Below are 25,569 nucleotides of genomic sequence, written 5' to 3' on the forward strand. Positions count from 1 at the left end.
AAATTCTCCCACTTACAAATCATGGAGGGGTCTGAAATTTTCATCGTAGGTGCATGTCCACTATGAGATTTAAAAACAAAAATCCAGAAATCACAATGTATGATTTTTTAAATGATTTATTTGTGTGATACAACTGCAAATAAGTATTTGAGCACCTGTCTATCAGCTAGAATTCTGACCCTCAAAAACCTTTTAGTCCGCCTTTAAAAGTCCACCTCCACTCCATGTATTATCCTAAATCAGATGCACCTGTGTGAGGTCGTTTGCTGCATAAAGACACCTGTCCACCCCATGCAATCAGTAAGACTCAAACTTATAACATGGCCAAGACCAAAGAGCTTTCCAAAGACACTAGAGACAAAATTGTACAACTTCACACAGCTGGAAAGGGCTACGGAGAAATTGGCAAGCAACTTGGTGGAAAAAAGGTTCACTGTTGGAGCAATCATTAGAAAATGGAAGAAGCTAAACATGACGGTCAATCTCAATCGAAGTGGAGCCCCATGCAAGATATCACCTTGTGGGGTCTTGATGATCCTTAGAAAGGTGGGGAATCAGCCCAGGACTACACGACAGGACTTGGCCAATGACCTGAAAAGAGCTGGGACCACCGTTTCCAAGGTGACTGTTGGTAATACACGAATAAATCATGGTTTGAAATCGTGCGTGGCACGGAACGTTCCCTTGCTTAAACAGCACATGTCAATATATAATACAGTATATATATATATATATATATATATATATATATATATATATATACTGTAATTTCTCAAAAATAATGCACAAATTTTTCCAAAAATATTTTCAAAAAGTTAATAAAGCGCATTATATTTAGGTATGGATGAAAAGTAAAAAAATACAATCACATTATATAGTTGTATACAGGTACATACGTAGAGTGGTTAAAAAAAAGGTATACATTTACATTTTTACATGATATTTGATGTCTTATGGTACACAAACATATTTATTACGGTAATGTGCGCCACCAACCTGAAGTCTGAGCTCTTCGGAAGGGTGGGCGGGGGGCATTGCATTTTATGATCGTTAGCATCGCAAGTTTGTTGCTACTGCACCAAAGATCAGAAATGACTGCCCGTGAGTTTGTTTTAACATAAATCAAGACAAAAAATGTTGACTACAATGACTAGTTGTGCAGATGCTTTTAAAAGAAATGTCATCACGCGTGCCAATGACCCCGGCAAACCAGAAGTTGCGCTGCAGTGCGAAACAACGATAGCTCACATCACTGGCTTCAGGTGGGTATCAAAACAACTTGAGCGCACGCAATGTAATACGAGCATCATGACACATTAAAAAAAAAACAGAAGCACACACACAATTGAAATGTGCCCATTACCCTCGTTTCTACGTAGTTTGAGCTCATGTTGACATGATAGCCACCTGACGCCATAGGAAAGCATGGGTTGGCAGCAACATCTCCAACACCATAGGAAAGCGATGGCGCCAGGGGGCGAGAGGCTGCGCTGCGGAACCAAAACTCTTGGGATTAAAAAAATGTTTCCCCACAAACACCATGGATGGCAGAGAGGATGACATGCTGTGGGAGGAAAATAGGATCACTGTTCATAAATTCAGGAGGCATCAGAACTGGACCAAGTCACCAACACCCACAGTGAAAGAGCCATAGGCAAAATAGAAGCAACCAAAAGAGGGGCAAGTGCGGAGGTGTCCAAGCTAGATGAGTAGCTAGCCCATACCGGCCAGCTGGCCAACATATGCTCGCTGGACAACAATATGGACTATATCCATTTACTCTGCACATCTACAAAAAGTGTGAGTAAGGGCTGTGTCTTTGCTTTTGTGAAAACATGGCTCAACGATACCTTCCTGGACTGCGGCCTTTGGCTAGGCTGGCTAACATGCTACTGGGAAGACAGAACACTCATCGAGGGAGGGAAGATTCTTGCTGCGGGACCTTGTTTCCATCAGCGATATCTGGTGCTATGACGCTGTTATGAACACTGTTCACCGCTGCTGGAAATGATGATTGTTAAGTGCCAGCGTTTTTATCTGCCCAGAGAATTTACTGCTGTTTTCCTGGCAGCCATTTACATTCCTCCCAGCTCATCTAACAACAGGAGTGAGACACAGTAAAAACTCCACAGGCTCATCAGGAAGCAGCAAACATCACATTCTAATCCTGGCTGGGGATTTTAACCCCAACACCAAGACTTTCCGCAACTTCATGGACATGTTAAATCCTGGATATTGTCAACACAACTCAAAAAGGAGCCTAGTAAGCCCTTCCCTCCTCGCCTGTCATGCTAATGCTCACATACAGACTGCTAGTTAATGTGGCAAAGCCAGCCAAGAAGCAAATCCGGGTGTGGCCAGAGGAAGTAATCAGAGGCACTCAAGGGCTGTTTTACCACTACAGACTGCAGCATATTTAAACAAGCATCCACCCACAACAAGTTTGATGCCCGACCCGCCTCTGTGGAGTTTGCATGTTCTCCCTGTGCCTGCGTGGGTTTCCTCCAGGCACTCCGGTTTCCTCCCACATTACAAAAAAACATGCAACATTAATTGGACATTCTAAATTACCCCTCGGTGTGATTGTGAATGCGGCTGTTTGTCTTGATGTGCCCTGCGATCGACTGGCAACCAGTCCAGGGTGTACCCTGCCTCCTGCCAGTTGACAGCTGGGATAGGCTCCAGCACTCAACGCGACCCTCGTGAGGATAACCGGTTAAGAAAATGGATGGATGGATGGATGAATGGATGTGTGTCTAACACATCTGACAATCAAGTTACTTGCACTTGAGAAGCGGCAAGCACAGAGCGAACGACTAAATGTGGGGACTGTCACGACCCATCGGAACGGAGGTAGGACCCAAATGCAGGAGTACACGGGAGACGCAAAGGTAATTCGGGAAAAACGTTTATTATTCAATGGTCGGGGATCGGGCAGGCAGTCAGGTGCAGCAGCGGTAGTTGGGACGTCGGGAGTAGAGAGCAGGTCAGCGGGCAGGCAGGAGTCGGTACACAGGAGAACGATCAAAGCAGGCAGGAGTATCAACGGAGTTAGGCTTACGGGGTCGGAGAACAGGCGAAGTTTGGTACACACGGGTTGACAATCAGGGATACGAGAATGCGGGATCGGGGCATGAACCTCAACGATCTGACGGAGGACCAGTGGTCACCGGGTCCTATAACTACCGGGCGTGATCAGCCGAAACAAGGTGCAGGTGTGTGCCGACTAATTGGCTGGCCACGCCCAGCCTGGGCAGGATGTCAGGAGCATGACAGGGACTTTGAACGTTGGGACTATGACAGAAAGAGCTCAAGAGTTGGTTGAAATGATGATTAGGAGAAAGGTTAATATATTGTGTATCCAAGAGAGCTGGTGAAAAGGTAGTAAAGTTAGAAGTTTAGGGCCAGGGTTTAAATCATATTACCATGGTGTAGATTGGAAGAGAAATGAAGTAAAGGTTAATTTGAAAGAAGACTTGGCTAAAATGTCTTGTAGGTGAAAGGAGTATCAAATCAAGTGATGAGGCTGAAACTGAATTGAGGGAATAATGTGTAACGTAATTAGCGGCTATGCCCCACGGGTAGGGTGTGAAGTAAAGGTGAAGGAGAAATTATTGAAGGAACTAGATGAAGTTTTTTTGAGCATCCCAGATATAAAGAGAGTTGTGATTTGTGCAGATTGTAATGGACATGTTGGTGTAGGAAACAGGGTTGATGAAGAATTATGGGGAAATACGGCATTCTCCAAAGGAACTTTGAGGGACGGATGGTAGTAGACTTTGAAAAAAGGATGGCAATGGCAGTAGTGAACACGTTTTTCCAGAAGAGGCAGGAACATAGAGTGACCTACAAGAGGGGAGTTAGAAGCATGCAGGTTGAATACATTTTGTTCACACGATGTAATTTGAAGGAGGTTCGGGAGAGTTAGGGGAGAGTGTAGGTAGACAGCATAGGATGGTGTTGTGGAGGATAACTCTGGTGGTGAGGAGGAAGATTAAGAAAACAAAGGACGAGCAGAGAATCATGTGGTGAAAGCTGAGAAAGGAAGAGTGTTGTGCAGCCTTTCGGAAAGAGGTGAGAAAGGCTCTCGGTAGACTACTACAGCCAAGGTGATCAGAGAGTCAGGCAGGAGAGTACTTGATGTATCTTCTGGTATGAAAGGAGAGAAAGAGACTTGTTGGTGGAAACTCAAAGTACAGGAAGTCATACAATGATAGAGGTTAGCAAAGAAGAATTGGGACACAGATTACCAAGGAGAAGGGAATACATTGAGATCTAATGTAGGGTAAAGGTAGATGTGGCGAAGGCTAAACAACAAGCATATGAGGGTATGTTCACCAAGTTGGGCATTAAAGAAGGAAAAAAGGATATCTCCAGGTTGGCTAGACACAGGGATGGTGATGGGAAGGATGTGCAGCTGGTTAGGGTGATTAAGGATAAGGATGTGCAGCAGGTTATGGTGATTAAGAATGTAAGGAAGAGTAAAAGAGGAAAGTGTGGTGGATGAGGAGGTGGCAATGATTAGACAGGGGGACGTTAGAAAGGCACTAACAAGGATGAAAATTGAAAGATGACCAAGTTGTTCAACAGAATACTCACGGGTGAGAAGATGCCTGAAGAATGGGGGGGGGGGGGTCCAGGTTCCCATTTTTAAGAACAAAGTCAATGTGCAGAGCCGTGGGAACTATCAAAGAATAAAGTTAATGAGTCACAACAATAAAGTTATGGCAAGAGTAGTGGAGGCTAGACTTAGGACAGAAATATTTACGAGCAAGAGTATGGTTTCATGTCTAGAAAGAGTACCACAGTTGGATTATTTGTGTTGAGGATGCTAATGGAAATGTACAGAGAAGGTCGGAATGAGCTTCACTGTGTTTTGTGGATCTGGAAAAAGTCTATGACAGAGTACCAAGAGAGGAACTGTGGAACTACATGGGTAAGTCTAGTGTGGCAGAGAAATATGTTTGAATAGTGCAGGACATGTATGAGGGCATCAGAACAATTGTGAGGTGTGACCGAAGAAATTAAGGTGAGCGTGGGACTTCATCAGGGATCAGATCTGAGCACCTTCCTGTTTGCAGTGTTGATGGATAGGCTGACTGATTAGGTCAGACTGGAATTGCCTTGATGTTTGATCTGCAGTGAAAGCAGGGAGCAGGTGGAGGAAGAATTACAAAGGGTGAGGTCTGCACAGGAAAGGAGAGGAATGATTAGCCAAAGTAAGACAGACCATATGTGCATGAATAAGAGAGTTGGAAGGGGAAAGTGGAGTCTTCAAGGAGAAGAGAAAGCAAGGGTGGATGACTTGAACAAGCAATGGTAAGTGTGACAAGGAAGTGAAAAAACTGGTCCAAGCATTTTGCAACAACTGGTGGAACGTGTCAGGTGTGTTATGTGACAGAAGAGTCTCTGCTAGAGTGAGAGATAGAGTTAAGAAAAGAGTGGTGAGGCCGGTCATGATCTACAGATTAGAGACAGGGGCACTAAAGAGACAACAGGAAGATGAGCTCGAGGTGTCAGAAATAAAGATGTTGAGGTTGTCTCTGCGAGTGAGCAGGTTGGATAGGATTAGAAATTGAGGCACGGCCAAAGTTCGATGTTTTGGAGACAAAGTTAGAGAGAGTACATGACGATGGCTTGGACACGTCCAGAGAGTGAGTATATTGATAGAAGGGTGATAAGGATGACATTGCCAGGAAAAAGACCGAGAGGAAGTCCAAAGAGATGGTTGATGCATGTTGTGAGGGAGACATGGGGGCTGTTGGTTTTAGAGACAAGCTTACATGAAAAAAGATGGTGTGCTGTGGCGACCCCTAATGGGACAAGCCGAAAGGAAAAGAAGGAGAGTCGGAACAATAGTAAACTATTCAATGATGCCTAATGCAAATTTGAAAAGGACACTTTCACACCCCACATCCAAAAAGATGCACCACCAACCACAATCATACTTTTAACTTCTGCTTTTGACTACCCACGACAGGGTGTGAGATGCATATTCAAACAACAAAAGATTAACAAATCTGCAGGCCCAGACCTCTGATGCTTGCCTTAAAGTGTGTGCATAGCAGCTCTCTTCAGTCTCCAGTTCGCATCCCATTGGCTATCAGGGACGTCAGTCTTTACCCATGATGCTTTTTGATTGTGTTGGACACTCGACTATCACCTAATCATGCTTGGGCTGTCACACGTTGTCACAAGCTAACACGCATTGGAAAAGTACATCTTTTTCTTTTTTTTGCAAGTTTGAATCTTTCTGCACCCTGGGCCCCAATAAACCTTTGTGGAATTAAATTGTATGCGCGTGTACATGTGTTTTCTTTCGGCTGGCAATGTTTGGCTCCTCCTCCGTCCCCCACAATGCCTTTTCCTTGTCACTCACCCTTCTCTTCTTTCCTTCTTCTTTTTCCTATTCTTTACATTATGTACTTTAAATGCTTATTTTGGGGGTGGGATTTTTGGAGGGCTTGGAACAGATTAAACTATTTCCATGTAAAATGAGCTTCTACTTACGAAAAATTCATGTTACGAAACGACTTCCAGAACGGATTAATTTCGTAAGTAAAAGTTCTAATGTAATTCAGAACAATATTGTATTTTACGTTCTGAAACGCTTTTAGACGTGCGCTGTATTTTCTGAACAAAATATAACTTTGCAGCGAAAACTCAAGACAGACATTGGCAAAATACTCACAGAAATTTTCCATTTGTACGTGTGCCATTTTGAAGCCGCGGCTCCGAGTCTTCACGAGTTATTTTTCCATGGAACCAAGGCATTCTTTCATGAGCAGTAGTTGCAATCAGCTTCTCCAAATGTGGCCTTTGGCTTATAATGGCTTGTTCCAGAGCAGTTCCCTACTCAGAAAAGTTATGTTTTAGATTCTCTATATTGTACACCAAAAAAAAAATATCTTGCTTGTAGGCGGTAGACTGACCTGTAAGTTCCAGGTTTGCTTTACATACTCCTGGATCAGTTTTTCCTTTAAGTCCTCAAACGGTCCCACCTTTGGTTGCATGTTCATGGGTCTGTTGCAAGGCTTTTTCAGCCGACACACAAGGCCGTCCATCTCCCGGGAGTGGTAGTCAATCAAATCTATAGGGCTGCTGTGGCTTTTACCACCAGCAATAGCGTACTTTTCATTGGATTCTCTTTCAATGGTGTAGTGGAAGCAGCGGCCAGAATGTAATACAGAGAGGGCAAAACCTCCAAAATGGTTTCGACTTTGCCGTAGCAAATACAAGCCATTATCTGCACCGAGCTGCAGCAGATAATCCTCTGCCTCCTCTCTTGTAATGTTGCCGTAGAAGAATGGCAGACAATTAACTCTGTCAGCCATTTTAGCCAACTGTTGGCAGGCAACTTCAAAAGGTCCACTCAAAAGGTGCACTGCCAAGATATAACCTAAAAAAACAAATGAATGTAATACTACTATCAATTCATTTCACAGTTGATTAGTCAAATTCAGTGCTAATGAAGAAAATAAGTCAAGTTAACTTTAATTGTATCGCCCTTAATCACAAAAGAGTCTTAAATGAGGCCCACAGTTGGCAATGATTGACAACATTCTCCTAATCCAGTGGTTCCCAAACTTTTTTTGCAGTGCTTCCCTTTTTGGAGATTACATTTTCGGGACTCCCCCCCTCCACTTACAGACATTATTTCTTGAGAATGAACAAAAACGTAAAAAACTGCTGAGTGTAAGTTAATATTACTATAATTATGTTCACGGTAACCCCCACGTCATCATGCCACAAATCCCAGTATGAAAACCACTGTCCTAATGTAAGCCTCGCAATCAGGCAAGGAAATACTCAAACCCCCAGTAGGTGAGAAATAACGGACCTAAAGAAGGGACGGAGATGGGGAGGGAGGGAAGCCCCGTTTCAGCATGACCAGGCAGCAATGGATGTCATCGTCGATCAGTCGATCGATGTTAATATGTCATTGCGCCTTAACGTGTTGTCACCTCAGTAATGTGGTCTCTAGTTCATGTCTATTTCTGTGGTTTTCCATCTTTGTGCAATTTATTTACATGAGAGAAGACTTCCTAAACATTGATGAGTCTACTCTGGATTTTCTTCCACCAACTTTTAGAATTTTTTTTCACTGTTACTCACTGGTAGAGGGACTTTAATCTACAGTGCAAGGAGGTGACATCACATGGTGTGGAAGCATGACTGAGTGCAGGAAACGCTGGAAAAAAGGATTCTGAATGTTGCTCCCATTGTTTCACCTCGCACCTTTCACTGGGTGTGGGACTACTCACTCATTACAATAAACAATTCATGTATACATAAAGATGGTATGTATCGCCGCACTTACATTCTCGTTCCATAGACCTCTATAATTCACTGTAGGTGCCACCAAATTCTGGTTGTGTAGCTGGGTCCACAATCTTTTTCTTGCATGCCTTTTCTCCTGTCCTTGTCTTGTCCTATCTTGTCCTTCCTTCACAGGGTGTAGCACTACAGTCTCACGTAACATCCATATTTGTTTTTTGTCATAGCTATGGAATGATTATTTTCTCATTTAGTTTACAGTTGACGCTTTGTCTTTTTTTCTCTCTCAAACCCCTCTAGAATTTGTGTTGTTTTGATTGACTCTCATCCTCAATGAAACTGTATTAAAATATGAAGAAATTCGAGAGGAAGCTCAAAAACTCCACTCTGACACAATAAAACTGTTCCAGCATAAAGGTAATGCAGAGTCTCCATTCTGGTTGATCTGACTGCCGAACAGGACACACACACACACACACACACACACATACACAAAGATTCACTTTGCAAATCTATGCTCTCTAACCAATGAAATGGAGGAGCCTCATCTTCTCACAATGAACAGTAAAGACTTTGGACATTCCACCACCCTCTTCTTCACAGAGACATGGCTATGCAAATGTATCCCAGAATGTGCCATAATGCTTCCGGCTTCCAACTATAATGTGCCCTTGCCCATTCGCAGTTCACCATTCGCATTCACATTTGCAGATTTTGCTCTCCAAGTTGTTCCATTTTTTTTTATGTACTGTATTTTTACAATCACTATCAGTCTTAAATGCTCTTCTAATTAGATGAGGCACCACATTTGACATGGTGCCTTACAATGTGGTGCACCTTATGTGGACACTGAGTTCCAACATTTGCTGTCGTTGTCCAATAAGATATACTTAAACACACTGGTTAAACTGTTAGCATGTATGCTAGCAAATGTTTTAGCATGTACATAAGCATAAGATGCCATTGATGAGGCAATGAGGAACAATTGCATTTTACATCTGTAAGCAGAAGAAGTTTACATTGCCTCACACACCGCCTGTGTAGAAAGGTCATGACTGACAATGTTGGTCACGCTAATGGTGTAACATCGAAACTAAAATTATCACACTACAGCAGCATAGCATAACTGGCAAATAATAAAACAGATAAAAGAATTACTTGTTTTGGCAAAGGCGACATGCTGGCACTGCAGTAGAGCATTGGCCTCATAGCTCTGAGGAGGGTTAGGGTTAGTGGTTCAAATCACGGCACCGTCTATGTGGAGTTTGCATGTTCTCCCCGTTTTCTCCAGGCACTCCTGTTTCCTCCCACATCCCAAAAACATGCTTTAATTGGAGTCTCTAAATTTCCCTAAGGTGTGATTGTGAGTGTGTCCGTGTGATTGCGCATTTCTTTTCAGCACATCATGAGGACATCTGCGGGTTTGCGTGGAGCCTCTATTCTGATTAAATCTCATTTAGAAACCTAAACAAAATGAAAATGGTCCATGTAAACAACTCAATTGATGACGAATAAACAGGCAAAATCCAAATGGAATTTTATTCAATTTCACAGGAGGAGAATATTCCTTTTCTCTGACTGATCTGAAGTAAATTTTTGTCATATAAACTGTAAATCAGCAGTGCTCTCTGTCCACATGCACTGACATGCTCTGTCTTGATGTAAATGCACCATGACTGTCGTTTATGCCACTGGCAGCTTTCACCCACAGATTGTAGATGATGACCTTCTTTTTCAACTGCATGTAACTAGTCTTTATCATGCTGTTTTAATGACAGTTTGAAAACAAGCCCAATTACTATGCTAAATAGACAACAGACCACCATCTTTATAAATGATGTGACATTTATGTCAACGTGGGTGTCGCACAGCTATTATAATTAAATGTAGTGCACTTGTATATCCGATCGGAAACAATCATATGGCACATAAAAAGTTGACCAGAAATCTCTAGTCAGAATAAATTAAATCAGAATGACAAAAAAGTTAGCATGTAAACCCAGGTAAAGATCTGTTTCCACCATCACCCATGGGGAGCTTTGTTGTCTGGGGAGCAAGAATTAAGGCCCCTGAGGTGGATTTTTTTTTTTTTATCCCCGCTGCATAGAATCACCGCACACATACTTGGTAATTCATTACCAGTGTTGATTAGGACATGTGGGTCTACCATACTTGGTTATTACAAAGACGATTTTCATTTGAGGCTCAATGTTTATGATAGCTAAGCCTGTGAAACGGAAAGTAAACCCCTTTTTGTTAGCGATATTCAAATCTAGAAGGTGCTTTCTAAGGTCAAACGATTTCTTTTTAGATAAAACACATCTACACAAAGTTATAATGACCATGTCATTATTTGTGCTAACTCAAAAGAAAAGAAAAGCACCAAAATAATGTATAGCAAGAGACATTATTGCTTGTATTGCTTGAAATCTACGGGAAAGATGGCTCCGCACCTACATTGTGTGTAAAAAAAACCAAGGGGAGTGTAAAAAGTGACTTAAACCAGGCTCACTACCGCAGAAGAGAAGGGAAATTAAAGGACTTATGGCTCCCCACCTGAATAGACTACTCTGGGGTGTCATCCATGCCATGAATCCTGAACCAATTATAGATATTGTAATAAATGACAGTCATTGTTTGTATGAGGCAGCACTTGTTAAACAAAGTCTAAACATTGGAAAAAGAAAAAACACCCGTACAGTGTACAATCAATCAATCAATCAATCAATAAATAAGGTGGCACAGTAGATTAGCTGGTAAAGCGTTGGCGTCACAGTTCTGAGGTCCCGGGTTCAATCCCAGACCCACCTGTATGGAGTTTGTATGTTTACACATTCCTGGGTGGGTTTCCTCCGGGCACTCCGGTTTCCTCCCACATTCCAAAAACATGCAACATTAATTGGATAGAAATTGCCCCTAGATGTGATTGTGACTGCAGATGTTTGTCTCTATGTGCCCTGCGATTGGCCGGGAACCAGTTCAGGGTGTACCCCGCCTCCTGCCTGTTGACAGCTGGGATAGGCTCCAGCACTCTCCGTGACCCTTGTGAGGATAAGCGGTGAAGAAAATGAATGGATGGATGGATAAATAAATAAATCGCTCGTTTCTCCTCAACGTACACAGCCAAACCACCTCCCTGCCTGATTGATCTCTGTGTCGGGGCCAACGGCAGCCACCGGCGATATGACGCAGATCTTTTGTTACGTTCTGAGAGAAGGATTACGTCGTTGGACGTTTTATTAATCCTGCTACTTTCGGACAAGTACACGGACACCACACTGCATTCCTGGAACATTCGCTGGAAATAACATTTGTTCCAGTTAGGTGACTATACGTCGTATGGCTAGCTAGCTCCTGTTACACGCTACCAAACTGTCTTGGTACTTCTATTTTATTATTGTTTTGTCTTATATTGTATTGTGTGTGATTAAATTTTTTAAATGCAATACAAGTGCTTTGTTATATGTTGTCGGTTTGACCAAAGGGATTTATTTTAAATTCACGCGTAACATATGCTATAAACTGTGAGACAAATTAGTCCCTCCCAACTATTATTTTTTCAATAGAGCTAGGGTTACACACCTACCATTTAGATCATCATTTAGAACACACAAAGCTCTTGTCCTTTGCACCTGTGGAATCCATTTTTCATGATGAATCGGGTCTTTTGGAAACATGTGAATCCATCCTCCTGAGTGTTCAAGCAAAATCCAGCAATACAACAAGCTGCCACTTTGGCTAACACGCAGAAAAAACAGGTAATTTCTCACCGGTACAATAGGTATAAACCAATATAAACACTCGACCTCGCTACGACTAAAAATGTCACTTCCTGGTTCTTCAACTCAAACTGGTCGAAAGAATTTTCATGGCAGGAGATGAAAAAAATCAATGTACAGTAACATCCTGACGTACTGTGAACAGATGGATGAGTGCATTCTGGCTGATTTTTTCTAGGTTAATAACATACAGAATTTAATGTTTTAGGTGTCAGTGGCCCTTTAAGCAGGAGAAACCACTGATCCCCTCACAGATCTGAACTGGGTGCTCTCCAAAGTGTAGAAAAAGCTGTGTTGGCACATCTCAAGAATTACCATCATGGGGAAGCGTGGCCATCCTCCCAAGCCAAGGGAGCCAAAGAGAAGCTTTGTGTTAAGTCGCACGATGTAACTTTTACAACAACTTGCTCACTAACATTGAAATTAGACAGCTAACAAAAGATTTACTTTGCTGTGTGCTCTTCCTCACACAATTAGCAACAACCTTTTCAGAAACAAAAATTAGTTTCCAGTAAGGCTGAACATACAAACAGGAGAGATTTCTTCCTGTCACAAAAAGAGCCCTACAAATAACATGCAATCGAATTTTGGCAGCCCCCACCAAATTGAAATTTCAATGGAATTTTTTTGATGGATACCTTTGCACATCTACACTCATATGTCTCTTAAATTACGCTGTATAGAAAACATTACAACAATTGAAGATCAAAACAGTATTGGCAAAGCGAAGTAAAATGTTTTTTTTCCAAGTATTGTTAAACAACACTGTATAATCACTGAATTTCTCATTTACTTGAGAAATTTAATAGAATTTATTCCACAACACCTCAATGGCTTAAATTCAAGCATTTTTGGTTAGGGAAAAAAGAGCAGCAATAGGATGAATTATTAATATAAAATTTTAATATTCAAAAACAGCCTTTACAGAGACAAAGAGAGGGTGACTATATCTCCCACCTAACATTCCTCATAATTCTTTAAAACATATTTTCAAAATAAAAAAAATAACACTGACTGAGAGAAACATAATGTGATCAATTATTCACAGAGAAAAGAAACAAATCTTATACTTACTGAATTTTTCGTAGTGAGGAATTTACTCAGAATATATATCCTTCAGCTTTTCAGGCAATCCAGCAATGTAAGCAACACGACAGCAGGTCCAATTCAGCTGGTAACTGACAAAAAGATATTCCCCATTGAAACATGAAAACAGTAGCATGGTGGCACTCTGAAGCTTCCTTATTTCAGACTTCCTTGACAGATGGATGATTTACTTCCCCCTTTTCTGATGAGAACGTTGAAGAAAATGTCAAGACCAAACAGCGAGCAAGAGAACAATGGAAAAAAGAAATGTGAATTATGAAAGCAAAAAAAAAAAATGTTTTTTTTTTTTGGGGGGGGGGCAGTATGCTGTTTAAGGAGGTGGAATTGGCATTTGAGAGTAGTGAACTGATCTTTGTGAGCTCAATGTTTCCAAAGACAATTTAGGGCACAAATATACTCTAATTTTTTTCAAATTTGAATCCTGCACTATTTCTTTTGCCACCCAATTTAGCTTTACATGACTCAGGCTAAGGTCCATGAGCGAAACAAAGTGAGTTATTACACTTTGGGACAATGTTCAAAATCAATAAAATGCAATGAAAATCCTTTGCGGTCAATAATATAATGACTTCTAGAAAAGATGAAAGGGTAGTAAAATGGTATAAATGCTTCCATGTTGTCATCATATGTATAGGTTTACCTCAGTCACTGAATGTTTAATAATGAATATTGTCATTCAACGAAGTTGATAGGTCATTGACACACACTTGGCACCCCACCCCAGGAGGAACTGACGGTTTCCTGCTTGCTTCTGGATATTGTTATTTAGCTGGCGGCATGGCCGGTTGTTTATTCAATTTTACTCTAAGTCCTTCTTAAACAAGTGACTAAAGTGTATAACCATACAGTTCTGGGTTGAAACATCATATTTTAACTACAAAAATACAGTCTGAAAATATTCACAAAACATTTCCATTTGTGTTTTACATGTTGCATAATGCATTACACTTCATTTTAAGCTCCTCCAAAAAGTACATTTTTGATACTCAGTATAGAGGCCTGGTTTACTCCAGAAAAAAATGCATGTTGTTAATGTGAATGTTGAGGTGATTGTGTATCAAATCAGGTTGTGTTCCAGAAGAAATTAGTTGGATTATATTTATTTTGTGATTCAAATCCATTTGTGTTTTGCTGTCTCGATATTTAAATAAACTTTGAAAATTTAGTCACAGACTTTCCCAAAAAGTGTTACAGTTCTCTTTCAAACACTTGGGAATTAAATTATTTTGAAATGCACAAAACTGAAATTTATCTTGCCCAACCAAGAGCTCATCACCCCTGAACTTCTGATTGATTTGTCCCTAGTTGGAGAAATTGAAGAGAACTGAACCTACTTGTTGGGAGATATCGAGCTAAACCTAGAATTGGAAAAGGCGTGTCTTAAAATTTATTTTTAAAAATCCATTAACCAATCTATTCTTAAATTTAATGGATCAATCACTTTGGCGATGTAACTACTTCAGTAAAGTACAATTTTGATGCTTTACTTTCTGCCAAATAAACAGAATAAAATAAATTGTCTTTTACATGAAGTACCTAGAGTGACTGACTCACAACTATGTGAGTAAGTCATGTGCAATGACCAAATTGTGCTCACCATTCAGGAAGCATCTGGTGGCTTTATTTGGTTTCACAACCTTCAGTTCTCACTTATTTTAAGAATACAGTTGCTTCTCATAAATTGGTTTATTTTCAATAGGGATCAAGGTTGAGATCATGGGAATTGTAATATTACCTTTGAAGTCTTTTTGGCTCAGCCATTGTAATTTCAGTAAAGAAGATGATACATTGGTCTGTCAGAATATGGCACATTGTTTTAGTGAAGTTGCTACATTTACCAAGGAAAGGTCATAAATGTTCTTGCGCAAGCATCATTTATCAGTGTCTCTCCCACATAAACTGGCATACATTGCTCAACACTGTGACATTTAAAATTACTGTATGTATCTAAGTCAACCCCACATCTCAATGATCTGGCGGTTTATTTCCTCAAGTTGCTTCTATAGTACACCAGTTAAAATTCATTTTCTTCCAGTGTGGTTTGCATACCACAATAGTCTCATGGTGTTAGTAGTAATGTATGAGAAAAGTTTATTTCAAGAAAAGCGAACATTTTGATGAGAATAAGGTTGGCCATTTTTTAACATATTTTAACCAGAATCAAATAACTATGGAGTTCTGCTCGGTCGAATTGGACAACTAACCGATAAAAGAAACATGCTCATGAATCATATCAAAAGAGCCTCAAGTAAATTTAAGTTGTGATTTGGCTGGAAGTGAAGCTTATTTATTTGTTTGTGAGTTTGTTTTTGTTGAAGAGTTTAAGCGAATCACATCTGACTCTGAGGTTATGTGTACATACTGTATGGTGGTTTATGTGATTTGAAAAAATGAAACCAATCTAAATAGGTTCAATGCTTTCTCCATCATTAATGTGACCCAAAGCCTTTACAATTCAAGAAAAAAAAATCCCGAGGTGGATAGACATGATAAAATGTGGTTGCAGAAGTGTGTAATCCCCCCTCATAATTTGGGATATGGCTGTGTTCAGAACCAACCAATCACATTTAAACCCATGTAGAATGAATGGCCTCTGTTCAACCCCAAATCAAGTTCAGATGTTCTTGTAGGGTTTTTCTGTCATTTTTGGAGTCGCATCAAACAGCACAAGCCATGGAGCACAGAATGCTTCCACAGCTACAGAGCGATCTTAAATTCCCAAGGTATCAGTCTGAAGAAGGGGACATAAGAATTTCCAAGGCAATAATATACAATGGAATACCATCATCAAGTGGAGAAAATATGGCAGAAAAGTGACATTTCCAAGAACTGGGCAGCCCTCTATAAAAAGACAAGAGGAAAACTGGTCAAGGAGGCTGCCAAGAGGGTGAAGCAATATTGAAGGAGCTGGAGGATTTTCTTGCAAGTTCTGGGTGTTTAGGATGAGACGACAACATTCGTGTCTTCCCATACGTCTGGTATATGGGGTAGGGCAGCAAAGAAATGTATCTTGCAAAGAAAAACATCATGAAATAATTATGGTACAATGAAACCAAGGGGCACGACGGTGACACAACTGTAGAGCGTTGGCTTCACAGTTCTGAGGACAGGGGTTCAAATCTCAGCCCCGCCTGTGTGGAATTTGCATATTCTCCCCATACCTGCGTGGGTTTTTTCCAGGTCTCCGGTTTCTTCCCACATCCTAAAAACTTGCATTCATTGGAGACTCTAATTTGCCTCTAGATATGATTGTGAGTTCGACTGTTTTCTGTCTTCGTGTGCCATGCGATTGGCTGGCAACTAATTCAGGGTGTATCCTGCCTCCTGCCCAATGACAGCTGGGAGTGCCTGCAGCGCTCACGCGACCCCTTGTGATGATAAGTGGCTCAGAAAATGGATGGATGGATGGATGGATGGATGGATGGATGGATGGATGGATGGATGGAACCAAGGTTGAACTTTTTGGCCGGATCCCCAGTTCCAAGTGGCTTTGCACACTTGTGCAATGAAATAAACCTTTATTTAGTTCTACTGAAAAACTTTTGAAATAATTTTGTTCTCATTTTTTCAAATCACAAAAACCTGACATTTGAACAGTGGTGTGTATACTTTTTATGTCCACTGGACATGCTCACTTTGGCCAATTCCTGACCTCCCAGTCACACATCATCTGTCAAGTCAGCCTCAGACTAGCGTCATCACTCAGCGTCATCACTTCCACCATCTGCCATCCCCACCCAACTGTAAATGTTTTTTTAAATATTTAATATTCTCATTACTACATTTGTATGATACAGTTTACCCTTGTACTTGTACCCTTTTATCTGTGCTGAACCCCAAGTAGATACTGAATGATACTGGATCATTGGTGTATGGATTAACCTTACGCTTTCTTTTCTCATAACCAAAAATCTCAATGGTTGTCACAAAAAGTGGATGCAAAGGTCCATTGTAAACTCTTCTGCTTGTTATTTTGACACTGTTATACATGAATGACCAATGTTACGTTTGTAGTGAATTAATCATTTTTGGAGCTATTATGGGAAATTGGACTATCGTCATTTCTCGAAAATAATGCGCAACGTTTTCTAAAAATATTTTCAAAATGTTAATAGATGGCATTATATTTCGGTATGGAAGAAAAATAAAAAATACAATCACATTATATAGTCGTATACAGGTACATAGCGTGGTAAAAAAAAAAAAAAAAAAACGTACACATATACATTTCGATATGATATTCGATGTTACACATTGTTATATATTACGGTAATGTGCACCCCCAAACTGAGCTCTCAGAGCTCGTCCGGGAGCCTGCATTTTATTGTTAGCATATTATTGTTAGCACAGCATGCTTGTTGCTACTGCACCAAAGGTCAGAAACGAGAACATGCCCATGAGTTTGTTTAACCTTACTAACCTACTACTACAACTTTAACCCTACTAAGACCCAAAAAAATGTCAACTACAACGGCTAGTTGTGCAGCTGCTTATAAAAGAAACGTGTAATCACTTGTGCCAATGAAGCCGGCAACCCGGAAGTCGCGCCGCAGTCCAAAAAAAAAAAACGATAGCTCGCCTCGATGGCTTCAGGTGGGTATCAAAACAACGAGAACTCAAACTATGCAATACGAGCGTCATGGGAAGATTTAAAAAAACGGGAGAGCGCACACAATTGAAATGCTTCCTTTTAAATTAAATTGCCCTATTCGCTCGTTTCTACGTAGTTTGAGCTCTTGTTGTTTTTGATAGCCACCTGACGCCATAGTGAAAGATGCTACAAATTGGAGCCGAATGGAGTGGGAGAAGTTGCGCCTCGCAACCCAAACTCTTGGTATTAAAAAAAAATTTTAGTCATCAATGGTGAGTTCCACAGCGATGCACCAAAGAAAGCGACTATGAATCTTTTTCGGATTGGAGATGAGTCATAATGCTTCTTTTGAAGGCTTGGCCAAGGATGTGTAATGTAGTGGATAAACTGCACTATGCACAAACATTTTATGCACAAATACTTTATGCAGTGTTTAATAAACAATGTTAAAGAGTTTATATTTTTAAGGCTGAAATATGTGTTAATAGTAATAATAAAATTTTGTGCCATCATTGAGCATTTATTTTAGTTGGTTGAGGGATTCTGTTCTGATAATTACAGGGACCAGGACAAGCGTGTCCTGTGGCACATTATTATTAATGATTGTTGTACGGACTTTTTTTTTTTTAAATACAAGTACAAACCTAACAAAATATAAATCCAGACCATTCTTAACCCATTCATGGGTAGGGTGGGAATTATTTGCCTTATTTAGATAAAAGTCTCCAAACAGGCCACAATCAAGGAAATAACACTTCTTTTTCATTTATGGTTAAAGGGCTACTGTCATGAAATTGATGATTTTTCGTATGTTATTAATGAAAAAACGGCAGCCAATTTGGGCCCGTGCGTCTTTTCACCACAAAAAGTGATTTTGACGTATACAGCTTTTTGTAACTCCCGCCATGAAAATCCTCTCAAGGGATTTGTTTTCGAGAAGAAGCAAGAAGTGACGTAAAGGACAGAAGGGCCCCCAAGTGGACTCGTTTGTTTCCATTAGTTTTACCTCCGGGAAGGTAGCTCGTTGTTCCTTCGTGTTGGGCAAAATGCTGGCTCGTTGCATTGCTGGAGATTGCTTGAACACTTGGGAGGATGGATTTACCCTTTATAAATTTGCAAGAGACCCGGTTCATCGTGAAAAATGAATTGCACGGGTGCAGAGAACGAGAGCTTTGTGGGTTCCAAATAACAGGTGTGTATACAGCTAATAAAAGTTTGGCGCTGACCACGTAATCGGTCTCTCATAACGTAACAAAAGATCCGAGTACGAAATATGTCGACGTGCGCGTCGGACGGCGTCGGGCCGCTACGTCGCTTTACCAGGGAAGGCTGAGCTTTAGGCTCGCGGACTGCGGCGGCTCTGAAGAACCCAGCCGAGAATGCCTCACTCACCAGTGTGCGCGCAGTAAAGCGCCCCGGCTTGATGGTGTTGTTCATCGCGTACTGAGGCGGCTATGAACAACCCCCTAAAGCAGCACGGCTCGGCTCCATTATTAGCCACCACGGCGCCGAAAATGAGCCATACCGGCTAAGGCGCCGCATTCGGCGGTCACGGCTTCTGCGAATTCTGCGGGTAGGGCTTTGCGGGCGGTGGCGGCTCTGAAGAACCCAGCCGAGAATACCTCACTCAACTCCGTTCACGCAGTCAAGCGCCCCTGCTCGACAGTGTTGTTCATTGTGTACTGCAGCGTCTATGAACAACCCCCTAAAGCAGCACGGCTCGGCTCTGCCTCACTCAGCCGCGTGCAACGACAATGCAGTAAAGCGCCCTGGCTCGATGGTGTTGTTCATCGCGTATTGCGGTGGCTATGAACAACCCCTTAAAGCAGCACGGCTCGGCTCCGTCCTAAGCCACCTCGACGTCGAAAATAAGCCACACCGGCCGGCTGTGATAAGCCGCGATGGCTCATCTCTGCCAAAGAAGTGGATCGGACGGGGATGGGGTTAGGCCGTGCATATCATCTGAATATGGCTCGAAACAATAGTGTAATATTGCCCAGAGGGTTCAAAACAATAGTGTAATATTGCTCCGGTAACTTCATTCGGTTGTGTGGTGTTCTCCTTTTCGAAAAGATCATCCGTGTCAGAAGGGGTGTGTTCATCTCCCATATTTAGGGTGCACCACGTGTTCATTGCCGAATGTCCGGGTAACGTCATGGACAGAGGATGCAGCCAATATAGCGACCACTTGGATATCGTTGAATGACACTTCTGCAACTTTGCGCATGGATGACACGCTTTCCACTCACATTTATTTTTTTGTATAGACATTGAAGTGAATAATGTTATATGTATTTTTCATAACAATATCTATTTTAGAATGTTTATACGATGACACTTGGGCTTCAAGTGATATGATAACTTTACTCATTTATAATCTCGTCCCAAAAATGGGACCCTGCCCGCGAGAGGGTACTTGGGTTTTTTTAGTAGATCGTCCCAAAAATCAAAATCAGATTAAAACACGTAAATATTTTGATATACTGAAGGATATAATGCGTGAAAATCTGAAAATGGGACGTTGCCCACGAATGGGTTAATATTCTGAGCATTTGGGTTGTGGCAAATTGGTGGTGTGCATTGTACATTGGTAGAAGGCTTTTCCTGATTTTTTAGGACAACTTTGAGGGTACGCATTATACTTCGGGGCGCATTATACTTGAGAAATTACAGTATTTCCTGTTGCCCACCACAGGATCTTTCCTGGCACACTGGTTGTTGGGTAATACTGACCTTTATTCATTTAAATTTTTGTACTGTATGTATGGACAACCTTTAATAATAATCCAGATGTAGCGCCTCTCTAGTATAAAATGCTTTGATGAGGTAGCCACCTGAGTTCTATACTAACTCCAAAGTAGGAAACCTCTGACTTGCTGCATTGGTCTGCAGGCCTTTATCTACTGTGATGACAGACCACGGTCCACCAACATCAATGGGGTACACATCAAAGGGAACCATTTCTCTCTTCACAGCTTCTTTACATTCACACAAAACCAGGTACTGGTTCTGGTGCAGGCTGGAAGTTTGCCCTCTGACACGCACACGTCCAAGACTCTTCACTGTTTCCACTGTCTCCTGGATGGCATCAGTATTTACTTCTTCATGCATGAGCACTAAGACACCATGAGCCAGATCTAATGACTCCTGTTGGCACCATCCTCTTAATTGTTTTACCAACTCAGTCAGTGTATCCATTTTTGAACTAAAGCTATCAAAATATGCCAGCACAAAATTTAACAAAACAAATTCACAAATAATTTTCAGGAATATCCCAGCAATGCTTCCAATTTATGTAGCCCCTCTCTAGGATAAAAAACTTCGACGAGGTAGCCCCCTGAGTTCTTTCCTCACTCCAAAGTAGGAAACTAATAAATTAACTCAATGGTAATTACTCTAAATGTCTATTCCAACTTTACTCTTTACTTGTGCATTTAATTCTCTATCAAAAAGTCTCTGAAATAATATTTCCCCTTATGAGTTAATATTATCCTAATTTAAATAATCAAGCTACCAAATAAACTCACCACTATTTTAACTGTCTTGCAGATAGTCAAATAATAAACCTGGTTAGGTAACAAAAAGTCTGAACATTTAATCACAAAATAAAGGATGGAAAATCAAACATGTATACACAATAGTCAAATAAACAAAGTCAATATAACAGGGGCACAATGCACATATAAGCAAATCTGACTTAACTTACTTTCAGGCCCCAAACAAATATAACCTTACCGGCAAAGCAAACAAAATTCAAACCCCAATGTCACTGCGGTGCTTAACAAGGCAGGAGTGAAGAAAGATGAAGGTGGTTTTTTCTCTGTCCAGCGTCCTCACGGTCCTTGTACTTTTTTCTTCCTTGAATTCCAAACACGGGCCTCACTAGCTAAAGCTAAAGCTAACTTTTGATAAATGTCCACCGTTCACTTTCTTTGTCCTATCATTGTCCTCCAACAACCACTCTACCTTGCACTCCATTTAGCCTTTTTCTCCCTCTCTTTTCTGTGACTCAACACGTCACTTCCTGTTCTTCTCAAACAATGGTTACAACAATAAAATGACAAACAAAAGTATTTCTTTTTCACAAATGAATCAAACCCATTTAAATCCAAATCCCTCCAAAAGAAAATAAAGTCAGCACACACAGTTTAACAAATATTCCACCACATTGCATAAAGAAAACCTATAACTTAATTGCTACTCTATCATACTGAAATTTTACCTGTACCACCTTTTATTCGGGTTACACATACATATAAAGAAAGTACAAGGAATAAGATCAGAATTTAAGTTGTGTTTAAAAATGAGAAATGACAGGAAAACAGTAATGAGTAAATTAAGAAAAGGGGCAGGGGTGCAAAAAGTCAAGGAAACCCAAGATGACCCTAAAATCTACCAATAAAGAGCAATCCAGTCCCTATCAGCTGGTCCACTCCTAATTGATGGCCTACAAAAGGTCTCATTGCCAAGATGGGAATCAAGACACATTTTATGATGAATAAGAGTTGAAGGGTGCCTCAAGACCATCGCAAACTATTTGTTGCAAAAAACAATCATGGCATTGGTTACAGATGCATATCGAAGCTTTTCACCATTTCAGTGAGCACAGTTGGTTTATAGTTTATAAGCGGAGAGCAAATCATACCTACATAAATTTTCCTCGATCAGGTGCACCTCAGAAGAGTTGTCCAACATCCAAGGACCACCTGTGGAGAGTTTGAAAAGGACCTGGAATTAGCAGGTACTGTTTTCACATGGAAAACAGTGAGTTATTTATCCAGCTGCCACGGCCTGTACCCACATTCAACATGCAAGACCCCTTTGCTGAAAATAAAGGATGTAAAAATTTGCTGAACAACATTTGGACAATACTGGGAGAATATAGTCTGGTCTGATGGGAGGAAAACTGAACTCTTTGGATGCTATAATGCACACCACGCATGGAGGAGAGACAATAAGTACCAACAATGAGTAGATCAGTTGGAATGCGGTGTTCGGCTGCTTTTCAGCAAATGGTAATGGTAAACTCCAAATTATTGAACCCATGATGAATGGGTTATGTACTGAGACATTTTCGACAAAAATCTGCTGTCATCTACGAGAATGATGAAAATAAATTAAGGGTGGACATTTCATCAGCATAATGATCCAAAACCTCTGGCAAGGAAACCCTTCAATTAGATTTAAATAACGGAAAAAAAATTGCTACAGTGGCCCAGCAAAAACCCGACGAATCGAATTGAAAAACTATGGAAAGAACTGAAACCCAAGGTCTATAAAAGAAGCCCAAGGAACCTTCAAGATTTAAAGACTGCTTGTGTGGAGGAATGGGCCAAAATCACACCAGAGCAATGGATGCAACTAGTTTCTTCATAAATAAGTGTTTTGAAGCTGTCATTGCAAAGGCTTTTGTAAAAAGTATTAAACACCAGATGGTGTTTGAAATGCTTTTCACTGTGGCATTACACATTATTACAGACAACTTAATTCCTGAGGTTATTGTATTTATTGTAATGTCTTTATATGTCAGGATTACCAGTTCATCTGGTAAAATTTTCACGTCAATTGCACTTTACAAATATATTTCATGAAAAAAAAATTGTGACATGCTTAAAACTCATTTCAAAGTATGTATAGATCTATGTGAAGTGATGCAGAGAAAAGTTTGGGGTTTTGGAGTCCATGAAATGTCTTTAGTAGTTTTTATAAATCTCAAATTTATCAAAGAACTATATTTCAAACAGTCTGATGAGTTTTGTAATTTGAATGTCTTAATGCTCAAAAACAAAATGTCTGTGTTGCATTTTTTTTGGAGCTCTCCAATTCATGAATTGTAAAATATGAGATAAGCAACAGCTCACGTTGTCAAAATAACATATCATGTTCTGTGTCCTCGCAAATTTTACACATGGGCTTTTGTTTCTCTAAATTTTGTGTAGTTTGTTACTGCAAAATAAATTGGTCAGAACACCTGGTTTGACTCCTGGAGCATTATTCCTTTCGCACTCTTTTGGTAGCGATAATTGAACTACTGCGCCTCGTTTGCTTTCTATTTTCTCTGCATTTACAGTACTTGCATCACATGGCTTTGCCGCTGTGGCTCACTTTCACTGGGAGATGTCTGACATCTGGTGGTAGATGGCCTTGTGAAACAAATGGTGTTGCGAAACAGTGCTATGCGAATAGAGGTCATACTCACGCGATGGAACGGAGTCCGCGATATTCGCGTGATCCATTTTGGGCGCAATATGAATTCATTTTGAGAATCTTCCGTGAGAACTGTAATTGTGTGATGTACAGTGAGCGGATCAGCAGTGGCATCACATGAAAGGTGTTCCGTCTCCGTCCCATGGCTGCTGGCTCCTTCAACCACTTCCAATTGGCCAGATGCACAGGCATGAGCTCTTTTGGGCGACCAATAATACTGGAGCACACTCAATGCTCGCAAATCCTTGAATACCAACCCAGAGGCAGTAGATGAAAAGGTCAAATGTAGCGATGGTAAGATGAAGTTTTACGAGGCAACGTAACGCTTCAGCCATTGGAGCGAGTTATGTTTCGTTTCTTGACGCTTCATGTACACACACACGCAACTGTGTCTTAACCACATCATGTGTGATGCATTTTTGCGTTTGTTTTGCCTTTTGTCAATCATGTAATCCAAAATAATGTTTGACCAAATATTTTTTTTGCCATAAACTGCAAAATAAATTAATAAATAGCATGAATAGGCAAATTGGAGTACTGTATTTTTTTCTGCTTCCATTAATGTGCTCACAGCATTTCTTCTATGAAACAAAATAAACAAGAAACAGATCGACTTGAACTAAAATAATAGTGAAGCAAAGTGTTTTTTATGAACAAACTTAATAAGTACATCTGAAGTAAATAGTTTCTTTCGGCTTGTCCCGTTAGGGGTCGCCACACCGTAACATCTCAGATGAACGCTCATATTTGTTTGGCACAGTTTCTAACCCTTCCTGACGCAACCCCACTTGGGGAGTAGTAGTGGTAGTTATTTTGCACAGTCCTGCCTGAGGTTCGAACACATGCAACTACTGAGTTACATATAACAGTGGGCAGCTATTATCACTCACTCACTCACTCACTCACTCACTCACTCACTCACTCACTCACTCACTCACTCACTCACTCACTCACTCACTCACTCACTCACTCACTCACTCACTCACTCACTCACTCACTCACTCACTCACTCACTCACTCACTCACTCACTCTCTACACTGTCCAAGCTAGCACCAAGCTTAATGAATGTTATAAACACTCCTTGACGCCTATGAAAATGTAAATATTTACCGAAACTGCACGAACTGCAAAGTCTCTCTCTCTTTCTCTCTCTCTCTCCCTCTCTCTCTCTCTCTCCTCTCTCTCTCTCTCTCTTTCACACTACACATTTCAGTTTTTGTCTCACTTAAATCAAATCAGACTAAACCTCTCCCATTTCAGGTTAGTCAATGCCACAATAATGAGAACATTTCAGAGATAATTTTATTTTACTTTTTTCAAGGTAAAAAATGTGCATACATTTCCTTTCCTTCCTTATCGAGTATCATTTCTGTTGAACTGCATGACTTGGGTCAAACGTTTTGAGTTTGGGTACTCTGGAATCCTGGTCCATTCCTCAAGACAGAAGCAAAGTAACAGAGTCAGGTTTGTTGGTTGCTTGCAGACGCTTTTTTAGATATGCCCACAAAATTTGGGTGGAATTTAGATAAGGGTTTTGTGAAAGCCACTCCAAACTTCAACTTTGTTATCCTTAAGACACTTTTTAAATATTTTGGCAGTGAGCTTTA

At 40.7% G+C, this 25,569-nt stretch overlaps 1 protein-coding gene across 3 annotated transcripts in view; it reads right to left on the reverse strand.

The window, feature by feature from the left end:
* syk (spleen tyrosine kinase) overlaps positions 1 to 13,276 on the reverse strand; it is a 35,366-nt gene extending 22,090 nt beyond the window's left edge. Inside the window, exons 1-3 of one of the 3 annotated variants that reach the window (XM_061847607.1) lie at positions 13,131 to 13,276; positions 6,933 to 7,399; positions 6,692 to 6,852 (exon numbers count right to left, since the gene is read on the reverse strand). In XM_061847607.1, the coding sequence (XP_061703591.1) occupies positions 6,692 to 6,852; positions 6,933 to 7,334 (563 nt within the window). In that variant the 5' untranslated portion in view covers positions 7,335 to 7,399; positions 13,131 to 13,276. The remainder of the gene's footprint in view (positions 1 to 6,691; positions 6,853 to 6,932; positions 7,400 to 13,130) is intronic. The other 2 variants (XM_061847608.1, XM_061847609.1) reach the window with 2 other exon arrangements.
* Between the last annotated feature and the right edge of the window lie 12,293 nt (positions 13,277 to 25,569).

Source organism: Syngnathoides biaculeatus, chromosome 17 (assembly GCF_019802595.1).
Source record: "Syngnathoides biaculeatus isolate LvHL_M chromosome 17, ASM1980259v1, whole genome shotgun sequence".
NCBI classification, from domain to species: Eukaryota; Metazoa; Chordata; class Actinopteri; order Syngnathiformes; family Syngnathidae; genus Syngnathoides; species Syngnathoides biaculeatus.